Source organism: Carcharhinus amblyrhynchos, chromosome 12, assembly GCF_965287045.1.
Source record: "Carcharhinus amblyrhynchos chromosome 12, sCarAmb.v2.hapA, whole genome shotgun sequence".
NCBI classification, from domain to species: domain Eukaryota; kingdom Metazoa; phylum Chordata; class Chondrichthyes; order Carcharhiniformes; family Carcharhinidae; genus Carcharhinus; species Carcharhinus amblyrhynchos.
Window position 1 is genome coordinate 21,585,656 of NC_137335.1, and position 22,873 is coordinate 21,608,528.

Consider the following 22,873-nt stretch of genomic DNA (forward strand, 5'->3'; position numbering starts at 1 on the left):
CCTGTGGCTTCACACATACATTGCCCCCTTGGTCCCTAATAGGCCCGACTCTTTCCTTGGCTAAACTCTTCCCTTTAACGTAATTACAAAATATTTTAGGATTCTTCCTAATCTTGTTCGCAAGTCCCTCTTCGTGCTTTTTGCTCTTCTAATTGTTTCTTTAGTTTCCTCTTGCACTTCCTATATTCCTTTGATATCAAATAAATGCAGAAAATGCTGGAAAGACTCAGCAAGTCCTGCAGCAAATGTGGAGAGATAAATAGTTAACGTTTTCAATCCGTATGGCTCTTCAGAGATTCTGAGCACCGATTAGTGATAATAGCACCATGCGCCCAAACTGGTCAGGCCCCGCTCAAAGCAAGAGGCTGCTCTGTAAGATTGCCGGAGAGAAAGGGAAATCGGGGGAGGGGGAGAATCGCTGTAATAAGCTGTCTCGTTGGTCTTGCATTAATTATTTTTAGAACTGCCTTGCAATGCACCGCGGAGACAATTTCCTCTCACTGCTTGCAACTGACGACGGGAAGCGAGGAGTGCTGGCGAATATCTGGTACCATTCCCCGAGCAGAAGAGGCTGAGCCGGCAGAGTGAAAAGCCCCCAGCTCAGGAGCTAGAAGTAAACGGAGCGTAGATACTCAGCCTGGAGGTTAGAACGTGATCTTATTGTTTGGAATGTCCGAACTGATGTTTGATACAGTTTAGAACGTGGAACGCTGGATTTGGAACGTTGACACTGATGTTTGATACAATTTGGAACGTCCACGCTGATGTTTGATACAATTTAGAACGTGGAACGCTGGATTTGGAACGTTGACGCTGGTGTTTGATACAGTTTAGAACGCACTCACACAACAGGCGGGTTTTGCAAACCGGCCCTTGGAGCCGCATTCAGAGCGTCTTGCTCAACCCATGAAACCATGGCCGACGTGAAAGTGAAGCAAGAAGCTATAGATCCTTTGGGGCTGGAAAGCAGGTAAAGTTTGGGCTTGCTTTGTTCCCTACACCCGTTACTGGCAACAGTTTACAATGACTGAAGCAAGGTCCTTGACCTGAAACGTTAATCGCTGGCTCCTCACTCCACAGATGCTGCCGGTCCTGCTGAGTCTTTCCAGAATTTTCTGTTTTTATTTCATACTTCTAGCATCTGTGGTACTTTGCTTTTGAACAGGAAGATGTGATTGCATGGGGTGGCACGGTGGTTAGGATGGTTGCCTCACAATGCCAGAAACCCGAGTTTGATTCCCAGCTTGGGTCGCTATCTGTGCAGAGCTGCACATTCTCCCTGTGTCTGCATGGGTTTCCTCAGGGTGCTCCAGTTTCCTCCCATAGTTCAAACAATGAGCTGGTTAGGTGCGTTGGCCATTCTAAATTCACTGGAGGAAGTGCAGAGGAGCTTCACCAGGATGTTATCCATGGAGGGTTTCACGAAGAAGAGAAGCTGGTTAGTTTGGAGTTGTTTTAGGGGGGGAATCTGATCAAGATGCACAAAATTATGAGGGATACCGGTAGATAGGAAGGAAACTTTCCCCTTAGTGGAGAGGCCAGTAACCGGGGGCATAAATTTAGGGTGAAGGACAAGAGATTTAGAAGAGATCTGAGGAAAGACTGTTTCACCCAGAGGGTGTTGGGATCCTGGAAAGGGTGATAGAGGCAGGAAGCGTCACAACATTTAAGAAGCATTTAGATGAGCACTTGAAAGGCCATAGCATACAAAGCTGCAGACCAAGCAATGGAAAATGGGATTATAGTAGGTAGATGCTTGATGGTTGGTGCAGACATCATGGGCTGAAGGGGCTTTTGATGCTGTAAAACATTTATTTTTCACAAGTAGGCTTACATTAACACTGCAGTGAAATTATTGTGAAAATTCCCTAGTTGCCACACTCTGGCGCCTGAGGGAAAATTTAGCATGGCTAATGCAACTAACCAGCATGTCTTTTTTCGGTCTGTGGGAGGAAACCAGAGCACCCAGGGGAAACCTACGCAGATGTGGGGAGAACGTGCAGACTCAGCAGGGTTCTGCAGAGTGACCCAAACCATGAATTGAACCCTGGTCCCTGACTCTGTGAGGCAGCAGTGCTAACCGCTGTGCCACCATGCTCTCTCTCGTTTAGGGTAATGAAATGTCCCAAGACGGCTTACATTATTTGAAAAAATGTATGCTGACCAAAAACTTGGTTAAAATATGCTTTAAGGAACATCTTAAAGGAGGAAAGCGAAGTGGAGAGACAGAGAGTTAGAGGAAGAGAATTCCAGAGCTGTAAACCTGAAAAACTGAAGGCTTGACTAGCAATGACAGAGCGATTACAATTAGGAATGCACAAGAGCCCTGAATTTGAGGGCAAACTTGGCATTAAAAAAAAAGGGGAAATCAGATAATATCAGCACAGGAAAAAATATTATAGAATCAAAATCCAACAAATCCATGGGATTTGATAACTTAACTTAAATCCTGGGCTGTAAAAAAACATGGCTGCAGAGATAGTGGATGTGCTGGCTACAATTCTTAGATTTGAGAATGATCCTATTATAGTAGAAATTGGCAAGTGTAACACTGCTTTTTAAGAGAGGGAAAACCTGAAACTACAGGTCAGTTAGATTCAGTCACTGGAGAAATGCTATGATTTATTATTAAGGAGTTTTATGGAAGGAAAGTCCTGTTTGACAAATTTATTAGAGTTTTTTGAGGATGTGAGTAATAGGGTAGATAAAGGGGAAGTATATCTAGTTCTTCAAAAAGCATTTGATTGAGGTGCATATAAAAGGTTAATTGTCAAAATAAGAGCCCATGAGTTACATATTACATGCTTAGAGGATTGGTTAATGGACAGGATGCAAAGTGTAGGCATAAATGGGATACTTTCAAGTTGGCAGATTGTGACTTGTGCCGCAATTTATACAATGACTTTGATGAAGGTACAGAGAGTAATGTAAGTTTACTGATGATACAAATCTAGTTGAAAAAGTACGCTGGGAGAAGGACACAGATATCGACAGGGTAAGCAAGTGGGCAACTAGATGGAGTAGAATGTGGGGCAGTGTGAAGCTATTCTCTTTTGGTCATAAGAACAAGAAAGGTTGTAAATGTTGTTAAGTGAGGCTTGGGTTTCTCGTACAAAAAAACTCACATGCAGGTACAGCAAGCAATTAGAAAGGCAAATGGCATGTTGGCCTTTATTGCAAGTGCATTTGAGAACCAGAATAAATAAGTCTTGCTACAGGTGTCATTTAAGAAAGGATACACTTGATTAGTGGGTGGTATAGCAAAAGTTTGCTAGATTGGTTTCTGGGATGAGAGGGAAGTGAAAAGCTGACTAAATTGGGGTTTTATTCTGTGGAGTTTAGAAGAATCAAAGGCAATCTCATTAAAACCAACAAGGCAGCACCCATCCTTCCCAGAACCAGGATAGGGTTCCCCTTGTCCTCACTTTTCATCTCACCAGCCTCTGCATTCAAAGGATTATCCTCTATCATTTCTGCCAACTCCAACATAATGCCCCCATCAACACATAGAGAACAAAGAAAATTACAGCACAGGAACAGGCCCTTCGACCCTCCAAGCCTGCACTGACCATGCTGCCCAACTGAACTAAAACCCCAGAGAACAAAGTGGAGAATGTTCTTCTCCACGCTCCCCTGCCAGCGTTCTGTAGGGTCTGTTCTCTCCAAGATGCCCTTATCCACTCTTCCATCACAGCCAACACTTCACCCCCTTACCACAGCACCTTCCCATGCAATTGTAGAAGGTGCAACACCTTTCCCTTTACTTCCTCCCTGCTCACCGTCTAAGGGCCTAAACACTAATTTTGGGTGAAGCAGCACTTAACATCGTTTAATCTGGTCTGTTGCACTTGCTGCTTCCAATGCGGTCTATTCTAAACTTTGTAGAACGCCTCAGTTTGTCCGCGGGCATAACCCAGACCTTCCTGTCATTTTAACACACCATCCCGCTCTCATGTCTACGTGTCTGTCCTTGGTCTGTTGCAATGTGCCAGCGAAGCCCAGTGCAAACTGGAGAAACAGCATCTGATTTTCTGATTGGGCACTTTATAGCCTTCCTGACTGAACGTTAAATTCAGCAACTTCTGAGGATGAACTCTCTCCTCTGCCTTCACCCTTTACATTTAGATAAATAGCAAAATGAAATGAAATAAAATAATGTATTTATTAATAATTTTCATTTCTCCATCACTTAGTTTTTCCACCTTTTTAAAATCTTGCTTTCCATCTTTTTCTGCCCCCACCCAATTAGAGATATCTGTTACATGTTTCGAGTTGTCCGCTCCTTACCTTTGTTCTGCTGTTTACAAATTCTGGTCTCTTAATGGGCGCCATCAGCACCTTTCCTGGCCATTCTCACCACATTCTCCTTGTCTTTCTGGCTATGATATCTTCGTCAATCCACGAGAGGCACCTTGGGGATCAGAAAAAGAAGTTGTTACAAGTGGTACTTTGGCTACGTTCACAGATAAGAATGGAACTGTGCAAGAGCAGTCACATCTGGCCGGATTGCAGCGGAGAGGTGTTGGGAAAAGATGGTGTGGTCAATTGTTTCAATGGCTATAGATTTTAAGGGGACCTAGTTTCACAATAGCACGTTATTTGAGACTTTGATGGGTGGTAATGGCCATTAATATAATATTGTATGACTTGCTCTTAAACATCTGTCTGTATCAGTACAGTGTTTCGCCATTTCTTGCTGCAATGTTCATGTGGTTTCTGTTTTGTAGAAATGGAAGATGAGCAGTATAAGTAGCTGAACTGGCGTTACAGAATTGCAGAATGCTTTTTCACCACAGAAGAAGATCATCCAGCCCATTGTGTCTGTGCTAGCTTTCTGAGGTTCTGTATTTGGTATCAGGTGCACTTTTAGAGGGTGCAATTCAGACTGATTTGCCCTTGTGTCAGTTGTAATCAGCATAACATTAACTTTGTAAATGTCTAATTTTTAAAAAAGTTAGACAGACGGACTGCATTTTTCGGGTGTAACGTGTATAAAGATGATTTGCCAATCCAACTCGTTTTGGAAAAAGGTTAAGGCTCATGGGATACAAGGACAGGTATCTAGATAGATTGAGAAGTGGCTTGATAACAGGAGACAGAGGGTAGTAGTGGAAGGGTCTTTTTCTAGTTGGAGGTCTGTGACTAGTGGTGTGCCGCAGGGCTCAGTACTGGGACCTTTGTTATTTGTAATATACATAAATGACTTGGGAGTAACTGGTGTGATCAGCAAGTTTGCAAATGACATGAAGATGGCTGGACTTACTGATAGTGAGGAGCAGTGTCAGACAATACAGCAGGATATAGATACGCTGGTAAATTGGGCACACAAATGGCAGATGGAATTTAATCCAGATAAATGCGAGGCGATGCATTTTGGAAGAAATAATATAGGAGGGAGTTATACAATAAATGGTAGGATTATTAAGAGTATAGAAACACAGAGGGACCTAGGTTTGCAAGTACACAAGTCCTTGAAGGTGGCAGTACAGGTGGAGAAGGTGGCGAAGAAGGCTTATGGTATGCTAGCCTTTATAGGAAAGGGTATAGAGTATAGAAGCTGGTGTCTAATGTTGCAGTTGTATAGAACGTTGGTTAGACCGCATTTGGAGTACTGCGTCCAGTTCTGGTCGCTGTACTACTAGAAGAACGTGGAGACCCTGGAGAGAGTGCAGAGGAGGTTTACCAGGATGCTGCCTGGTCTGGAAGGACTTAGCTATGAGGTGAGATTGGGCAAATTGGGGCTGTTGTCCCTGGAAAGACGGAGAATGAGGGGAGATCTAATAGAGGTGTATAAGATTATGAAGGGTATAGATAGAGTGAACAGTGGTAAGCTATTTCCCAGGTTGGATACAAAAATCACGAGGGACCATGGGTTTAGGGTGAGAGGGGCGAGGTATAATTCAGATGTTAGAGGGAGGTTTTCCACACAGGGTGGTGGGGGCCTGGAATGCACTGCCAAGTAGGGTGGTGGAGGCAAGCACACTAGAGTTGTTTAAGGCTTACCTACCATAGGCACATGAGCAGACTAGAGATGGAGGGATACAAAAGATTGTTCTAAATAAGGATCAAGAGCCTCAGGACGTTCCTGGGAATCAATAGATTCCTATGGGCCGTCCAACATATTTTATGGCTCACCTGTCTTACGTTTGAGCTTCTGGGGATCTTTGGTGAATGTCTGTATAAGCTGTGTATGTTTATTGATTTTTGTTTACATCCACAGGCAAATCGGTCCGCCTTGTTGACCAACAAGGGGCATACACACGGTGGGTCGTGCGAGGGCTGCTCTTGGATGTTGCTTTGAGAGTTGCCTAGTGCTTCACGTTGTTAGTGTGCGCTTAAACTGGACTAGCTGACGGGCAACATGACAGCTCAGTGACTATCACTGTTTGCTGTGCAGATACATAGATTTGGGCTGGTGTCTGCGGGAGTTTGCACATTCTCCCCGTGCTTGCGTGGGTTTTCTCCGGGTGCTCCGGTTTCCTCCCACACCCCAAAAACGTGCTCTTAGGCTGATTGGTGTTAACAAATTGTCCCTAAATTAGGCGTCCCTCAATCTGGTTATAATTCTCTAAATTTGCACATCTTTATTGTGGAGTCCAATAGGCGTAGACAAAGATCATAGATAGAAGAGGGCACTCACTGAATGTTAAAATGGTGGCCCGGGCTTGTAGGGCCGAAGGGCCTGTTTCCTGTGCTGTGTTGTTCTTTGTTTTGTGCATGTGGTTTATGAGGTAATATCGGCCCCTCTGTGTGCTGAGGGGGCCAGTTTAGCTCAGTGGCCTGGACAGCTGTTTGTGTTGCAGAGTAGGCCAACAGTGTGTGTTCAATTCCTGTACAGGCTGAGGGTATTTGTGAAGGCCTGCCTTCTCAGCCTCGCCTATAGTGTGGCGATCCTCAGGTTAAATCACCACTAGTTAGCTCTCCCCCCTCAAAAGTTGAGGGCAGCCTCTGGTCATCTGGGACTGTGGTGGCTTTACCTTTATTGGCGTATACTGTAAACTGTGTGTTCTCAGTTCCATCATAGAGTATTAATATGTGGTAGTTTTGCATTGGGAAATAATTCTATCCCAATGATCAATTCTATTTCTTGTCTACAATGTTGCCCCTACGAGACATTATCTTTAGCTTTGATTTTCACTTATATGCCTCATTTCATCTCTCAACTCCTCCGCTGTTGCTAAATTATCGGTCTGTTTGACGTCAGTTCTGAATGAGCAGAAATTTTTTCCAATCAAATATTGGGACAATGTAAGTGCTCTTGAGGTGTGTGAAGCTAAAGCTTGCATATCATGGTGTCTTATCACTTGAAAGACCACAGATAGTTGCTACTTCACTCAATTATCATTTTTCTTTTATTCCTAGAATTATAGAACTCTGCCAGCAGTTCCCACAAGGAATCACGGACCAAGTTATTCAGAATGACATGCCACAAGTGGAACCACAGAAGAGGGCGATGGCCATCAACAGGCTTCTCTCAATAGTAAGCTGTTTTAAGTTTATTTGTGTCACAAGTAGGCTTACATTCACACTGCAATGAAGTTACTGTGAAAACCCCCTAGTTGTCACACTCTGGCTCCTGTTCGGGAACACGGAGAGAATTTAGCATGGCCAATGCACCTAACCAGCACGTCTTTCAGACTGTGGGAGGAAACCAGAGCAAACCCAGACAGACACGGGGAGAAGGTACAGTCTGTGCACAGAGAGTGACCCAAGCTGGGAATCGAACCCAGATCCCTAGCGCTGTGAGGCAGCAGTGCTAACCACTGTGCCGAAAGACTTGTAATTATACAGTACAATTGTTGACCTCTGGCCATCTCAAAGTGCTATAGAGTCAATGAAATATCTTTGAAGTGTGGTCATTGTAGTGTAGGAAATGCAGTCCTACACAGCAAGGCCTCACAAATGCCAATATGATAACCAAATCATTATATATTTTAAGTATTGACTGAAGGATAAATGTTGACCTGTCCCCTGAGGTGAACATCGTGCTATTTTTGGAATAATGCTTTGGAATCTCTAGCATTTAATACCTTATCTGGAGAGTCTTTCCTCATGAACGTCCTGCCTCCCTGGCGTTGCGAGGCAGCAGTGCTAACCACTGTTCCACATTGTCTCCTTGAAGGTGTCAGTGAGCTGTCTCCTTGAACCATTGCAGTTTAACTGGTGTTGATAAACCCACAGTGCTTTCAAAAGGGGAATTCCAGGATTTTGACCCAGTGAAGGAACGGCTATACAGTTCCAAGTCACCCTGGGGGGGTGGCTTGGAAGGGAACTTGCGAATGCTGGTGTTCCCATCCATCTGCCATCCTTGGCCTTCTAGATGGTAAACGTCATGCATTTGGAAGGTGCTGTCAGTGCAGGCTTAGTTAATTGTAAAGTGTACAACTTTCATAAGTTTAAAAAAAAAGAGAAAACAATTTGCCAAGTAAGTGGGGGCGGGTGTGGGAATAGCTTGAAGGACGCTATGTATCAGTGGGAATATCTAGTTATAGTAATGTTGCTGAATAGCTTTACTGTTCTATCAGAGCAATGAAGCTGGATTGTCCTCTTTCCTGTTTTGGAAATGAAGCTTTTTTTTCTGAATCATTTCAGGGCCAGTTGGATCTGCTGAGGGGGACTTCTGGTCTCCTGTATCGAATAAAGGATACCCAGACTGCAAGGTGAGCAACTTCAGTGACACCGTTTGATCCTCTGAGAACACCAGCTTTGCATTACTCTGGATGTTTGGATTGTGGGAAGCCCATAGGAGCAGGAAGAAGCTATTCCATCATTCAGTTAGATCATGGATTACTTGTACTGCATCTATAATCCACTTATCTATACGCGTGTATAGGACAGGGCAGAACGGTTAAAAAGTTACACCAAATTTTTATCTTTGTTTTCTTTAATAAATGTCACAAGTTTAAGGATGTGAAGGGGAAACCTGGAACACATAATAGAAAGTATTTACTTACACTGAGACTGAACATTAAGGGCAGGATTTCATCCCACTTCCCCCTGCATGTATTGTGGTGGCGGAGGTGGCATGCTGCTGGCCAGGTCCCACCGTGTTCCTGCCAACGGGACCTTGTGGTTCTGCCACCGTCACCGTGTTTTCCCATTGTTCACACCTTCTGCCGCCCTGGAATCGCTGTCGGCGGGATTGGAAGATCCTGCCGGCAAAAATGGCTTGAAAATGCCTCTGGATTATCAGGGATAGTCATTTAGGGCATTTAATAAATTCCTAGTAACTGCAAAGGGTGCCGCAGGAATAGTTGAATCCTGTGCAACGTCAGCGTTTCAAAGATTCCCTTTCCTATCGGGTATTGCTGTTGGACAAATTATCTTGTTATCTCTCCCTCCCATCATCTCACTTGCTATTTGGCAAGTGTAAAGGGTGCTTACAAAACCTGCTGGGTCTATGGGGCTAATATCTCTTCAAACTGTCATGGGATATATAGGAATGCCTCCATCTTTGTAAGGAGCTATGGTGAAATTTTGTCAAGATTCAATTTAACCATGATCTAACTGAGCGATGACCCAGCTTAAGGCTGCCTCCTGTCCCTTGTATCCTCTAAGATTTTTATCCCACTGATGGGAGTCAGTGCAGGCTCTCCCCTGATTTGACATTCCAAGAAGTTTTGTTCCTGTTCCCCCTGTCCTCGCCTCAGCAATTTGTCTGCCTCAAGGCTCCAGCTTCTCTCCCATAATTTCTTGCCTCTCTACTTCACCATTACCACTTTAGATAGGGCTTCTCTCAACATTCTGTCTTATAGCAGACCATTTAGGACTGAGGTGAGAAGAAATTTCTTCATTCAGAGGATGGTGAACTTGTGAATTCTCTACCACAGATGGCGTGGAGACTGAGTCACTGGATATATTTAACAAATAAGTAGATTTATTTCTAGACTCTAAAGATGTCAGGGGGAATGGGGAGAGTGTGGGAGTATGGCTGCAATGATCATATGAATGGTGGAGCAGGCTCGAGGGGCAAAATGACCTACTTCTCCTATTCTCTGTTTCTGTGATTTCTTTTATACAATGTCATCAGTCATCATCTCCCTTATCTCTCTGCTCCTACTGCATTCATTCCAAGAGTTGAATATTTTAAGGCAAGGAGAGCTAGATTTGTCAACAATAAAGGAATTAAGGGTATGGTGAGCGGGTGGGTAAGTGGAGCTGAGTCCACGGAAAGATCAGCCACGATCTTATTGAATGGCAGAGCAGGCTGTAAGGATCAGATGGCCTGCTCCTGCTCCTAGTTCTTATGTTCTTAAGTGTTGTCACAGTATCTCTTATGCTTTGTATGATTCTTTCTGAGGGTCTCAAAACCTCTTGCCACTCTCAAGTCTTCCCCTGACCTTGCATCAAGTAACCACTACTTCTTCACTTACTCACTTCTTGCTCTTGTTCTTTTTAACCCTGGTGCCCTACACTTTGGACTGATGCTTTGTTTGATTTTTATATAAAAGTAATTGGCAACACGGATCAAACTGTGTCACTGGAATACTATCAGCCTGCCTGCCACTGAACTGGAGCGGGTGAGGGGTGGGAATTTCTGGTCTTGCTCGAGTGAGTCTGTAAAACCTCGCCCAGTGTGTTTGGCCCCACTTCTGGGCCCAGAGTGTTAATTCCCAACATCCCTGCTGCCATTGTGAGAACGTATAACTGATGTTTAGAATTACTGCAGTCTTTAGTTCACTTTTAGTTACATATGTGAATGTGTGTTTTTTTTTAAACAGCAAAATGAAGGGATCTGACAATCAGGAAAAACTGGTTTATCAAATCATAGAAGATGCTGGAAATAAAGGTACAGAGACTAAAATCCTGCAAATTAATTGACAAACTGTTTAAAATCTTAGAATTGTTTTCTTCATTTTCCCCTTTTTATTTCATGCCTCCTGTCCCTCCAATTCCCTGATGTGGAGTTGCTGACGTTGGACTGGGGTAAACACAGTACGAAGCCTGACAACACCAGGTTTAAGTCCAACTAGTTTATTTGATAGTAATCTCACAAGCTTTTGGAAAGAGTGTTTCTTTGTCAGGTGTGTGGAAGGTTCTGATCAGGGAAAGGCATATAAAGTCTCACACAGTTTACAGAATACTGATTAGAATGCAAGTCTTTACAGCTAACCTGCTATTCAAGTCTTGAAAATGCAGACAATGTGAGTGGAGATAGCATTAGCATAGTTTAAAGAGATGTGTACTGTCTCCAGACAGGACAGTAAGTGAGATTTTACAAGCCCGGGCAAGTCATGGAGGTTACGGACAGTGTGACATGAACCCAAGATCCCGGTTGAGACCGTCCTCGTGTGTGCGGAACTTGGCTATCAGTCTCTGCTCAGCGACTCTGCGCTGTCGTGTGTTATGAAGGCCGCCTTGGAGAACGCTTACTGGAAGATCAGAGACCGAACTCCAATTCCCTGACAGCTTCTCCTGCATTAAGTGTTTCACACAGTGATCCCAACTCCTGGATGATCCTGGCAGCAGGTCCCAGTGATCCAGACTGGATGGCTCTGAATGGCTTATATCTGGATGTAACAGTACAATTCCATTCTTTCTGTTCTAGCTTTGGTTCTGTAATGTACCTAGGGACATTCGCCACCCAATTACAACGATGGAAGCAAATCACAGAGACATTTTTAAATCAAGTTCATTTTCATTAAGCTGTCTGTTTTCTCCAGTGTTGTTGCGGAAGAATGTATTGTGTGGGAGTGGGTTGTGAAATTATCCAATCTCCTAAACTATCGTCTTATTATCTTCCGTACAGAAGCGCATTGTGCTGCTGCAAGTGTAATTGCTTTATTTATTCTCCTTTAGTCTTTCACTTGAAAACAAAGACTTGCATTCATACAGCACCCGTTGGAACCTCCAGGAAGTTCCATTGCAACCAGTTGAGTGCTTTTTCAAGTGAAGGCACTGTTGTAACATAGTAAGGACAGCCACCAGTTTGTGAGCAGCAAGGCCCTATAAAGAGCAGAGAAATAGCTAACCACGTACTCTGCAGTGGTATCGGTTGAGGGACACATTTTGGAATACTCCCTTGTTCATCTTCCAAATGGTGCAAGGATTTTATTGGTCTAACTGAAGTGGCACTTGAGCCTGGGTTTAAGGTCTCATCCGAAACACTGTGATAGGGCAATGGGGAGAGAGAGATAGTACTGCATTTCCTTTACCATGTAGTCTTGGCTGAAACAATGTACTTCAATCAAGGAGCAGGGCTTGAACTCGTAACTTTGACTTTGAGGCAAGAGCTTTACCCACCGAGTCCTAGCTTAGAAGATTCTGCAGTACATGTTATATTAAATGGCAGGTCAATCTCTGTACATCAGCTAAAGTTGTAATAGCTGCAAAATGTGAAGCTAGTTCTTATGAAGACTAAACCAGTGCAGTTTAGAATTCATTGTGGAGTTTGTGATCTGAATTAATTTTTTTTTGTAGGTATATGGAGCAGAGATATCCGATACAAGAGCAACCTCCCACTAACAGAGATCAACAAAATTCTTAAGAACATGGAAAGCAAGAAACTAATTAAAGCTGTCAAGTCTGTGGCTGTGAGTACGTTGGCGGTTTCCTTGGTGTGTGGGTTTGAAAATGTTATTGTTCCCTACCTTATTAGATCATAGACCATTGTATCATAGAATGCCTACAGTGCAGAAGGAGGCCATTCAGCCCATCAAGCCTGCAATGACAACAATCCCACTCAGTCCCTATCCCCGTAACCTCACGTATTTACTCTGCTAATCACCCTGACACTAAGGAGCAATCTACCATGGCCAATCAATCTAACCTGCATGTGGGAGGATCTCCTGGAGTAAACCCATGCAGAAACTGGGAGAACATGTAAACTCTGCACAGTCAGTGGAATCGAACCTTGCCACATTTCCAACATTACAACAGCAACCGCACTTCCAAAATACTTGAGTGGCTGTAAAGTACTTTGAGGTATTGAGGCCACAAAGCTGCTATGTAAATGTCTCAACATTCTGGTGCAGCTTAATAATGGGGCGGGACAGTGGTTAGCACTGCTGCTGCACAGCACCAGGGGCCCGGGTTCAATTCTGGTCACTGTGCGCATGGGCTTACTGCCGTTATTAGGCTGCACCAGAATGTTGAGACATTTATATAGAGTTTTGTAGCCTCAACACTTCAAACTACTTCACAGCGACTTAAGCACTTTGGTCGCTGATGTAATGGTGGAAATGTGGCAGTAAATGTTTGCACAGCAAACACATTGGACACATAATGTCCTTCAGGAAAGCAAACCTGTCCCCTGTGTCCAACTGGTCAGTGGGCTGGCCTTCATGTGGTTCCAGTCACCCTCTGTGGTTGGTTCCTAATGCCCTCTGGATAACTAGGGTTGCTTCTCCAGTGTTGCCTACATGTCAAGAAATAATTCTCTCATTTTTCCTCCTCCTCTTTCCAGGCTTCGAAGAAAAAGGTATACATGTTGTATAACCTGCAGCCGGATCGCTCAGTGACTGGTGGAGCTTGGTACAGCGATCAGGATTTTGAGTCTGAGTTTGTAGAAGTGCTGAATCAGCAGTGTTTCAAATTCTTACAAAATAAGGTAAGACGTGGAGAGTTGCTATCCTTGTGATATTGTAAATTGTATAACATTAAATGTTGTGTACACACCCCGAGGACTACACAAACACGTATACATACACCATTTCCTCTTGCCTACCTTGTGGCTTTCGTCCTTGGAGAATCTACCCCTCCTTGGCGACAAAGGCTAAAGAGCTGGACAAAACCTTTACAGTTTTTGTAATTAACCTGCACCCACCGAATGCAAGCACCCCAACTGGACATCAGCTTAGTATTTGGAGCTCTCACGTGTGCTCTCACTTGGTGGGTAGAGTGTTAGGTGTAATATAATGCATATTGAAACAACAGAGTCCAAGAATGTGGGGTTCACACTTTGTGATTTGTCCATGTGATCAGTGTAGAAATTTTGGAAGGTTGCGTTTCTATGCCACAAAATCAGTTGCCTGAATGATATTGAAAAGGTTTGACTTTATCAGATCTAAGTGAGAGGGCTTGGATCTCTGCTACTGGGTTTGCTGCATATTATCAGTATGTACAAAACATCATTTTCCTCCACTTTAGACACATTCTCCTTTTACTATTTCTCAGCTCCATTTCTTTACATACATGCAAATTCTGCCCTTTTTTTTCAAACTTTCTGCTAAGGGAGGTGGTGTCCTAGTGATATTGTCATTGGACTGGTAATCCAGAGACCCACAATGTTCTGGGGACTCAAGTTCAATTCCAACCACAGCAGGGTTTTCAATGCAATAGGAATCTGGAACCTAAAGTCTAATGTTGACTGTGAATCCATTGTCGATTGTTGTAAAAACCCTTCTGGTTCACTAATATCCTTTAGGGAAGGAAATCTGCTGTCCTTACCTGACGTGGCCTACATGTGACTCCAGACCTACAGCGATGTGGTTGATTCTTAAGTGGCCTAGCCAAGCCATTCCAATGAAGGGAAGTTAGGGATGGGGGATGCTGGCCCAGCCAGCGAGGCCCACATTCCATAAATAAATTGTTATAAAATCCACAAATCGTGGTCAATTCATGATGCAGTCTGAATCCTGAGGAGTAAATTTGTCTTCAGATGAGTGACAGGTATTTGTTGTTCAGTGCCACAGTGCACTAAGCTGCAACATAATGCCCAGTATGATATGGACAGTGACCTGCCTCCTGGTTCATCCAGCCTGTCCCACACAATTGTGATGTCTGTGCATTATAATCCATACAGTCCTCACCCTACCTGTGATCTGGAACAAAGAAGGAAATAGCTTTATACATCCAGGACAAATTAAACTAAAAGTTTATTTATTAGTCACAAGTAAGGCTTCCATTAACACAGCAATGAAGTTGCTGTGAAATTCCCATGGGGGAGAGGTGGAGGAACAGGGCAAATTTTTATATGATCAAAACTAGTCCATGAAATCAGTCTGGCCCATGTAATTCTATGCAGAGTTTGGGTGGGATTTTCCAGCGTGCACTCCCCAAAACTGGAGGATCCCATCTGAGGTCGACAGATCTTTGTATGGTTCTTCTGTCCGCTATGATTGTTGTGGTGGGCAGGGCAGGAAAATCCCCCCCCCCCCCCTCTTATCCGTTTTGAGGTGACTTCCTCCTCCAGTCAGATACAAGCCTGGCTCTCACTTCCAGGAATTCAGCAAATTGGCACAAACCTTTTCCAGAGGTTCCACTGTTCATTGGGAACATAGTTTATTGTGGAGTTACCCAGTTCTCCTGCACAATGTCACAAGTGTCCAGTATTTATTGTGAACCTGTTTATCATTTGGTAGCAGTGAATCTCTTGTGGGGAATGCTCTGTGCTATTTTGTGGTAAAGGGGAAATTTGGTTAATTGCATTGAACATTAGTGATCAACTCTGTCTAATAATAAAGAAAATAACTGCGTGTTTCCTACAGGCGGAGGTGGCTCGAGAGAGTAAACAAAGTCCGATGGTTCAAAGGAATAGTTCATTTGCTTCATCTCATGAAGTCTGGAAATATATCTGTGAATTGGGTATCAGCAAGGTATTGGAACACTCTGTATCATCACATATTCCAGTTGTACCTTTGAGGGTCTGGTAAATGTAACTTTGCTCAGTTAGAAAATAACTATCTGGGTGTCAAGTTTTATCAGCTCCTACCATCCTGATTAACCATATGGTGCCTGCTGCTAGTTTTCTGTAGGGTCTGCACTCCATGTTCGGTTTGCATAGGATATTATCATAACCATACTGCTCTTGTCTATTACAGGATATTGTCATCCTTTATATCTAATACAAGTTTGAGACGCAGGAGGCACTGAAAGCTGGTTAATATTTTTCATTGAATCAAGTCAGTGAGATAAAAACAGGATTTTTACAGTAACTTCATTGCAGTGTTAATGTAAGTCTACTTGTGACACTAAATAAATAAACTTCACATGCAATGAATGCGTGATGAGTATCAATTGTATATTGCAAAGAGTTCACAAGAACGATATCTTGACTGCTTATGCTCACCTCAGCAAGCTGTCCTAAACAACCTCGAGGCAATCAATAGATTTGTGGTAGTAATGACGGTGAAATTGTCAATGTTCACCATTACTCAACTGATATTGACAGCAGCATTGATTTAAAATGGAATGGGTTTCTGAGTGATTCTGTGCTTTTCCAGTGACTGCCACTTCAGTAAGTGCACCATTGTGGCAATACACTTGTGTGGCATTCTCTCAGACTGCAAAATATGGGAAGTCAGTTGAATTGACAAGACCTTCCCAGGGTTAGAACTAGGGACTAGTCTCAGTATAAGGGTTGGCTGTTTAGGATGAAGGGAAATTTCTCCTCTGAGGCTCGTAAGTCATTGAAATTCTCTACCCCACAGGGCTATTCAGGCGCAGTGGTTGAATATGTTCAAGGCCGATGTTGTTAGATTTCTAGATAGCACAGGCATCGAGGATATAGGGATAGTGTGGGCAAAATGGTAACGTGGCAGAAGATCAGCCATCATTGAATTAAATGGCGGGGAAAGATAGAGGGGCCGAATGGTCAACTCCTCCTATTTCTTATGTCCCACTCTTACACTGGTGATCTTGCTTTAAAAGGAGAGGCAATAGCCTAGTGGTATTATCGCTAGTCTATTAATCCAAAAAGTCAGCTAATGTTGTGGGAACCAGGGTTCAAATCCCGCCATGGCAGATGGCAGAATTTGAATTCAACAAAAAGAAATCCGCAATTGAGAGTCTACTGATGACTGTGAAACCATTGTCAATTGTTAAATAAGCCCATCTGGTTCACTATTGTCCTTTAGGGAAGGAAATCTGCCATCCTTATCTGATTATATGACTCCAGAGCCATAGCAATGTGGCTGACTCTCTGAATTGGCTGAGCAAACTACTCAGTTCAAGGACCATTAGGGATGGACAATAAATGCTGGCCAGTTAGCGACGCTCATGTCCCATGAATGAATAAAAAGAAAAAAAAGCTTAAAGTTGCACCTTGAGATGTAAAAGAGCTTTAACACCTTCATAACTATTGCTAAACTCTCAGTAGCACAAAAGAAAACGGTTTTGTAATTGTCGAATGTTACATTTTTCCGTTATAAGTTCCACATCTTTTAAAAAGTCAAGTTTGTTTATTTTTGTTCCGGCTTCTACCTTATTCCAATCTTTCTCCATTTTGCTCTCTGAAAATTTAAATTAAAAGTGAGATTTTTACTATTTTTAGCTTCCAGATTTGCTGTGTCCGAATAATTCAGTGTGAATGGCTGTTCCATTGACATGGCTACTTAACTGACATCGACTGCTAACGCACACCAAATCAATCCCTTAATTTCCCTCTGACTTAAACAGCCATTGAGAAATGGGACAGCCCTGCCCCACACATTGCAAGATCGCCGTATGCAGAGTGACAGTATTCCACTGATTGCAAAATCGCAGCCTATGTGTTTTATTGAAGATTGTTGGGTGGTTCGCACTACAGCCTAAGGCCGCCAAGAACCCAGGTTCAATTCCAGCCTTGGGTGATTGTCTGTGTGGAGTTTGCATATTCTTCTCGTGTCTCCATGGGTTTCCTCCAGGTGCTTCCCACAGTCCAAAGATGTGTGGATTAGGTTGGTTGCCCATGCTAAATTGCCCCTGAGTGTCAGGGGAATTAGCAGGGTAAATGTGTTGGTTTATGGGGTTAGGGTCTGGGTGGGATTGATGTCGGTGCAGACCCATTGGGCCAAATGGGCCAAATACTTCTGCACTTGTAGGGATTCTAAGATTGTGGAGGAATTCATATTAGCCAGGATGTCAGGAGGTTGAGGGGAAACTCCCCAGCTCTTCTCCAATAGTGCCAGTCAATCTTTTGTGTCCACCTGTGAGGGCAGATATGGCCTTGGGTTAACATCTCATCCCAAAGGAGGCACCTTCAACCTTCCGTTAGTACTGCACTGGAGCGTCAGTCTAGATTCTGTGCACAAGTTTCTGGAATGCTTCTTTTAAAATGGAAATTTGTGTTGAATACCGTAAATTTTCAGCTGATTGGAGAGATATCTACCAAATCTGGTCACACCTTTTTAAAAGAGATGCTAAAGTACTGGCTTGGGGACTATCAATGAATATTATTTACATGAGCCTCCAGAAAGCATTTAAATACAAGTCCTTTGAGAGATTGTTGGCTGAATTTGAAGTTCTTGGAATTGAACATAAGAAATAGAAGCAGGAGTAGGCCATCTGGCCCCTTGGGCATGTTCCGTCATTCAATAAGATCATGGCTGATCTTTTCATGGACTCAGCTCCACTTACCTGCCTGCTCACCAAAACCCTTAATTCCAAGTTTTTAATTTCCTTTACTGTTCAAAAATTTATCCATCTTCGCCTTAAAAACATTGTGAGGTAGCCTCAACTGCTTCACTGGGCAGGGAATTCCACAGATTCACAACCTATCGGGTGAAGTTCCTCCTCAACTCAGCGCTAAATCTGATTCTCCTTATTTTGAGGCCATGTCCCTTAGTTCCAGTTTCACTCACCAGTAGAAACAACCTCCCTGCTTCTATCTTTATCTATTTCCTTCAAATTATTGACCCAATTAGGAGATTGGCTGAGTGGCAGGAGATGGAGAGTCAGGATAATGGGCAGGCTAATTGACAGGATGTGACTAGTGGTGTCCCACAACTGTTTGGGTTAGATTCTCAATCATTCGCCATATTTATCAACAACTTCGGGATAGAAAGCCACATATCCAATTTTGCCTTTTACATCAAGGTAGATGGCATTGTAAGCAGCATATAAGGTAACAAAGAGATATGATAGATTAGTGGCAAATGTGAGGTCATCCACTTTGAATCTAAAATGGATAGAACAGGATACTTTTTAAATGGTGGCGGGTATGAATACAGAGACCATTATTTTCTGTAGCGATTCATGATGCTTAAATCAAAAAAAGTTAATAATTGCTGGTCTTTACATCTAGAGGACAAGGATACAAGTGAATAGAAGTTGTCCTTCACTATACACATTCAGTGAAAGCTGAGCATCACACTGGAGGAAGGATGTGTTGGCCCTGAAAGGATTGCAGCTAAATTTTAAAGTTTATGTTTATTTATTAGTGTCACAAGTAAGCTTACATTAACACTGCAACGAAGTTACTGTGAAAATCCCTTAGTCGCTACACTCCGGTGCCTCTTTGGGTATGCTGAGGGTGAATTTAGCATGGCCAATTCACCTAACCTGCAGGTCTTTCAGACTGAGGGGGGAAACCGGAGCACCCGGAGGAAACCCACTCACAGAGGGAGAACATGCAGACTCTGCACAGGCAGTGACCCGAGCTGGGAATTGAACCCTGGCACTGAGGCAGCAGTGCTAACCACTGTGCCACCATGAGATGTAATAAATAATACCTTGACTCCAAAAGTCTGATCACAAAGAGAGATTACACGAAGTAAGAACGTATTCCCAGGAAGATAAAAGGTTACAATAATAAGAGGGACATAGGTCAGATAAGGGAATCTATTTCAGTTGGATTATTAGGACAAAGTCTGAAAAACTAGAGCCTGACCCACAGGAGTGAAACTGGGAATCGCTTCTACAAGCAAAAGGTGGCAAATATTGGAGTGTATTCCATTAATGGCAATTAATGCTAGATCAGTTAACTTTAAAACTGGGATTTATGGATGTTTATGATCAGAGGTAATAAGGGATGTGGGCAAAGGCAGGTACATGAAGCTCAGACAGTGATCAGCCTTGAGTGCAGTGAATAGCAAACCAGGCCCTAGGGACTAAATGGTCCTATTTGTGGGCTTTAAACTTATGACCAATGTTTTGGCATTAAACAGCAATACCCTCTGGTCTCTTAGCTTGCTGGTGTTGTCACGACAATGGCGAAAATTGTATTATAGACCCTCTTTTAAAGGAACCACTACTAATGGTTAATAGGTTGCGTCAGCATAGAAGGCACTAGCGCTATTAATGAAATGGCTGATGGGTTAGAGCAGTATTAAATCAGTTGTCACTCCAACAAACATCTTGACATTTTGCTGAGTTGAGATTTCTGTTGTGTCTGTATATCTTTCCTATTGCACAGCCTGTGAATAACTGTGATGGCTTTTGCAATCTCAGGTGGAACTCTCTATGGAAGACATCGAAACTATTCTGAACACGTTGATATATGATGGGAAGGTGGAGATGACTATCATTGCTGCAAAGGAAGGCACTGTCGGGAGTGTGGATGGACAAATGAAGCTGTATCGAGCAGTTAATCCCATCATTCAGCCCACCGGCCTGATGCGGACACCTTGTGGAATGTGTCCAGTAAGTGTGTTCTCTTCTGGATTAGCTGTGTGTTACATTCCAGCTACTTATTCCAAAGCAGGGCAGGAGAGAGAGAAATGATTGTAGTTCAAGGGAACGACTATTTATTGATTATTCTATACGCTTGACCCAGTATCATAGAATCCCTACAGTGTAGAAGGAGGCCATTTGGCACATTGAGTCTGCACCGACTGTCCAGCAGAGCATCTTGCTCAAGCCCTATTCTTGTAGCCCCACCTATTTACCCTGCTAATCTCCTTAACCTACACATATTGTGGCACTAAGGGACAATTTAGCATAGCCAGTGCATATAACCTGCACATCTTTGGACTGTGGGAGAAAACCGGAGCACCCGGAAGAAACCCACACAGATACTGGGAGAAAATCACCTGAGGCCAGAATTGAACCTGGACCCCTGGCGCTGTGAGGCAGCAATGCTAAGCTGGGCGTCCCTCTGGTACAGTATCTTTACATTTCACCATTGAGTCAGATCAGGACGACACTGGAGGCTGTGTTTTGCAAGTGCATTTGTTTGAAGTGCACATGTCTGCGTGGGTTTCATCTGGGTGCTCTGGTTTCCTCCTATAGTCCAAAGATGTGTGGGTTAAGCTGATTGGCCATGTTAAATTGACCCTAGTATCAAGTGATTAGCAGGATAAATATGTGGCGTTATGGGAATAGAGCCTGAATGGGATTGTGGTTGGTACAAACTCAATGGGCTGAATGGCCACCTTCTGCACTATAGGGATTCTATGACTTCGTCTGTAAGTGTTTCTGTGGTTGATTTGTTTCAGGGAATTAGCATTTTCCCCTTTGCTATGTCTCTATTTAGATTGGTTTCTGAGTTCAAGTTTTTATTTCTGTGTCTCGCCCTCTATGTTAAATTGATGGAGTTATCCAATTAGTCACATAACTCTGCAAATTTCCACAATAGAAATGCAAATCTCTCTTATGAAAATATTCCCTGTTGGCCGGTGCTACAAGAATTAATTACACTTAATGATCCGACGACACACAGCATATAAAAAGGATTTTCCCTTCAGCGCTTGACTTGATACTGTCTCTCTTTGCTTATTTTGCTGCCACTGTGTATTGATGTGTTCTGAAAGGGAGGTTTCAATTCCTTTTATTTTGGTTTTATTTTCCAGGTATTTGACGATTGCCATGAAGGTGGAGACATTTCTCCAGCGACTTGCCTGTACATGACAGAGTGGCTAGAATTTTAATTGTTGGGTTCACAAAGAAGGACTTTCCTGGAGTGCTTGATCATTTAGAACTGCAGCTAAGTGTGCCTGCGAGGATTTTCACCATGTCAGCGGCACAGAAACGGGCCATTCAGCCCAAGTGGTCCATGCTGGTGTTCGTGTTCCACTCGGGACTCCTCCCATCCCTCTTCAGCAAACCCTTCTGTTCTTTCCTCCCTCGTGCTGACCTAGCTTCCCCTCAAACAGACATAATGGTGGAGCTAGGCCCACAGTTACAAGACGCAGGAAGACGCTCAAGAATTGGAGCTGAGGGATTTTCAATGTAGGACCATGAAAACAAAAGCTGATTTTTTTTTCTAAATACCTTTATTTATTTTGTATCCAAACATTTCTCGATTCAGATTTTATTTGTAGAAAGTTGTGGAAATCTAATAAAACACTTACTGTTCAGAAACATTTATCTAGGCATTTGGGGCTGATTGTGCCAAATATTCAACTCTTCATGTGCTGATATAACAACTTTCATTGGTATAACATCTTCACCACCGCATAAAAAGTCCTGAGGTATTTCACAAAAATGTTATCATACAAAATTTGACACGCAGTTAAGTGAAGAGATATCAGGAGGTGTGGCCAAAAGCTTAGTCTGTGATGCAGGTTTTAAGAAGTGTCCTAAAGTAGAGGAGAGGAAAGATTTAGGAAGGAAATCCTGCAGCTTTAAGAGCTGAAAGTGTGTAAGAACTAGGAGCAGGAGTAGGCCACCTGGCCCCTTGAGCCTGCGCCGCCATTCAATAACATCACGGCTGAACTTTTTGTGGACTTAGCTCCACTTACCTGCCCACACACCATAACCCTTAATTCCTTTACTGTTCAAAAATTTATCTATCCTTGCTTCAAAAACATCCAATGAGGCAGCCTCGACTGCTTCACTGGGCAGGGAATTCCACTGATTCACAACCTTTGGGTGAAGAAGTTCCTCAACTCAGTCCTAAATCTACTCCTTATAGGATCTAGTTGGGGTTGTTGTCAGTGCAGACTCGATGGACCGAATGGCCTCCTTCTACACTGTATGGTTTCTACTTAATGCAAAAGATAGAAAAGCTTCTGGTGTAAAAGTTTGGGTTCAGGACATTGATTTGCACTCATTCACCCACAGTTTCATTCAGCTACCCTCTCACATGTGCTCGTAACTCATACCACCTGGGGGAGGTTGGATGGCTTTGCTGAATTTGACACATTGCAAGACAGAGCACTAGGTAGCCAGAGGATGCAGGTACAGAGCGTGATGTATTTGAGTGGAGGCATAAGACATTCCAACGGCTGTCTGCAAAGAAAGTGGATGGTGAACTCTGGAATCCTTGAATGAAAAAAAATGCTGGAGTATTGAC

The 22,873-nt window shown here is 43.2% G+C and overlaps 1 protein-coding gene across 1 annotated transcript; it reads left to right on the forward strand.

Annotated features, from left to right (window-relative positions):
• Nucleotides 1-593: 593 nt before the first annotated feature.
• Nucleotides 594-21,943, forward strand: polr3f (polymerase (RNA) III (DNA directed) polypeptide F). The gene is made up of 9 exons (XM_080199763.1): nucleotides 594-970; nucleotides 7,363-7,480; nucleotides 8,593-8,660; nucleotides 10,722-10,789; nucleotides 12,421-12,533; nucleotides 13,406-13,549; nucleotides 15,429-15,536; nucleotides 20,089-20,280; nucleotides 21,429-21,943. The coding sequence occupies exons 1-9, from the start codon at nucleotides 915-917 to the stop codon at nucleotides 21,504-21,506; spliced, it is 945 nt and encodes a 314-aa protein (XP_080055889.1). The 5' UTR covers nucleotides 594-914; the 3' UTR covers nucleotides 21,507-21,943.
• The last annotated feature ends 930 nt before the right edge of the window (nucleotides 21,944-22,873 follow it).